Here is a 655-nt window from a genome sequence, read left to right on the forward strand (position 1 = left end):
GGGAGTGAATATAAATGCAGTAGTATGTACAAAGATGAAATAACTTAACTGAAAAAAAATAATGGCAAATGTTTTTCCTTGCTAACATATAGAAGTTATGCATATTCAGAGGGCATTCCCCCGACAGCCCGCGTGCCTATGCTCGTCTGCGTGCCGGGGTCCGTGCGGAGGAGCACTGGCGGAGCGCGTTGGGCCGCGGCGCCTGCAGATGGCGCGTGTCCTTTCCTCGCGTTCGCCTTCCTCGGGATGCAGCGGCCGCGTGGGTTTGGGGCCCGGGAATCGAATGTCCTGCATGTGTCCTGATCTTATGTCGGTCATACAGGTAACGTGCTGCCTTTTAAAATTTCAAGCTTTTGGATATCTGTGTGCATCTGATGACGCCCATTGCCCCACTGTCCCACTGACCGGAGAGGCCCGTGACTTGATGTACATGCTTTACATTTTATTTTCTGGACTAGTTTTGTCATTAGTAAATGAGGCTGCAAATGCTTTAAAACGTGGCCCTTTAGTCACCAAGGGAGTCAGGGCCAATATGTAAATAATTACAGACCCAAGAGTTCTTTCCGTGTTCGCAGTTTCCCTCTAACAAAATGTGTCTGAACTTCTGCAAGACATGAAATGAAATATATATAACGACAAAAGCATCGTTACATCA

The 655-nt window shown here is 47.5% G+C and overlaps 1 protein-coding gene across 1 annotated transcript in view; it reads left to right on the forward strand.

Moving 5' to 3' along the window:
* Positions 1–655, forward strand: part of LOC119587447 (facilitated trehalose transporter Tret1-like) — a 2,083-nt gene that overhangs the window by 197 nt on the left and 1,231 nt on the right. The window contains exon 2 of the mRNA XM_037936175.1: positions 128–322. Coding sequence (XP_037792103.1) covers positions 128–322 — 195 coding nt within the window. The remainder of the gene's footprint in view (positions 1–127; positions 323–655) is intronic.

Source organism: Penaeus monodon, chromosome 22 (assembly GCF_015228065.2).
Source record: "Penaeus monodon isolate SGIC_2016 chromosome 22, NSTDA_Pmon_1, whole genome shotgun sequence".
Lineage (NCBI taxonomy): Eukaryota > Metazoa > Arthropoda > Malacostraca > Decapoda > Penaeidae > Penaeus > Penaeus monodon.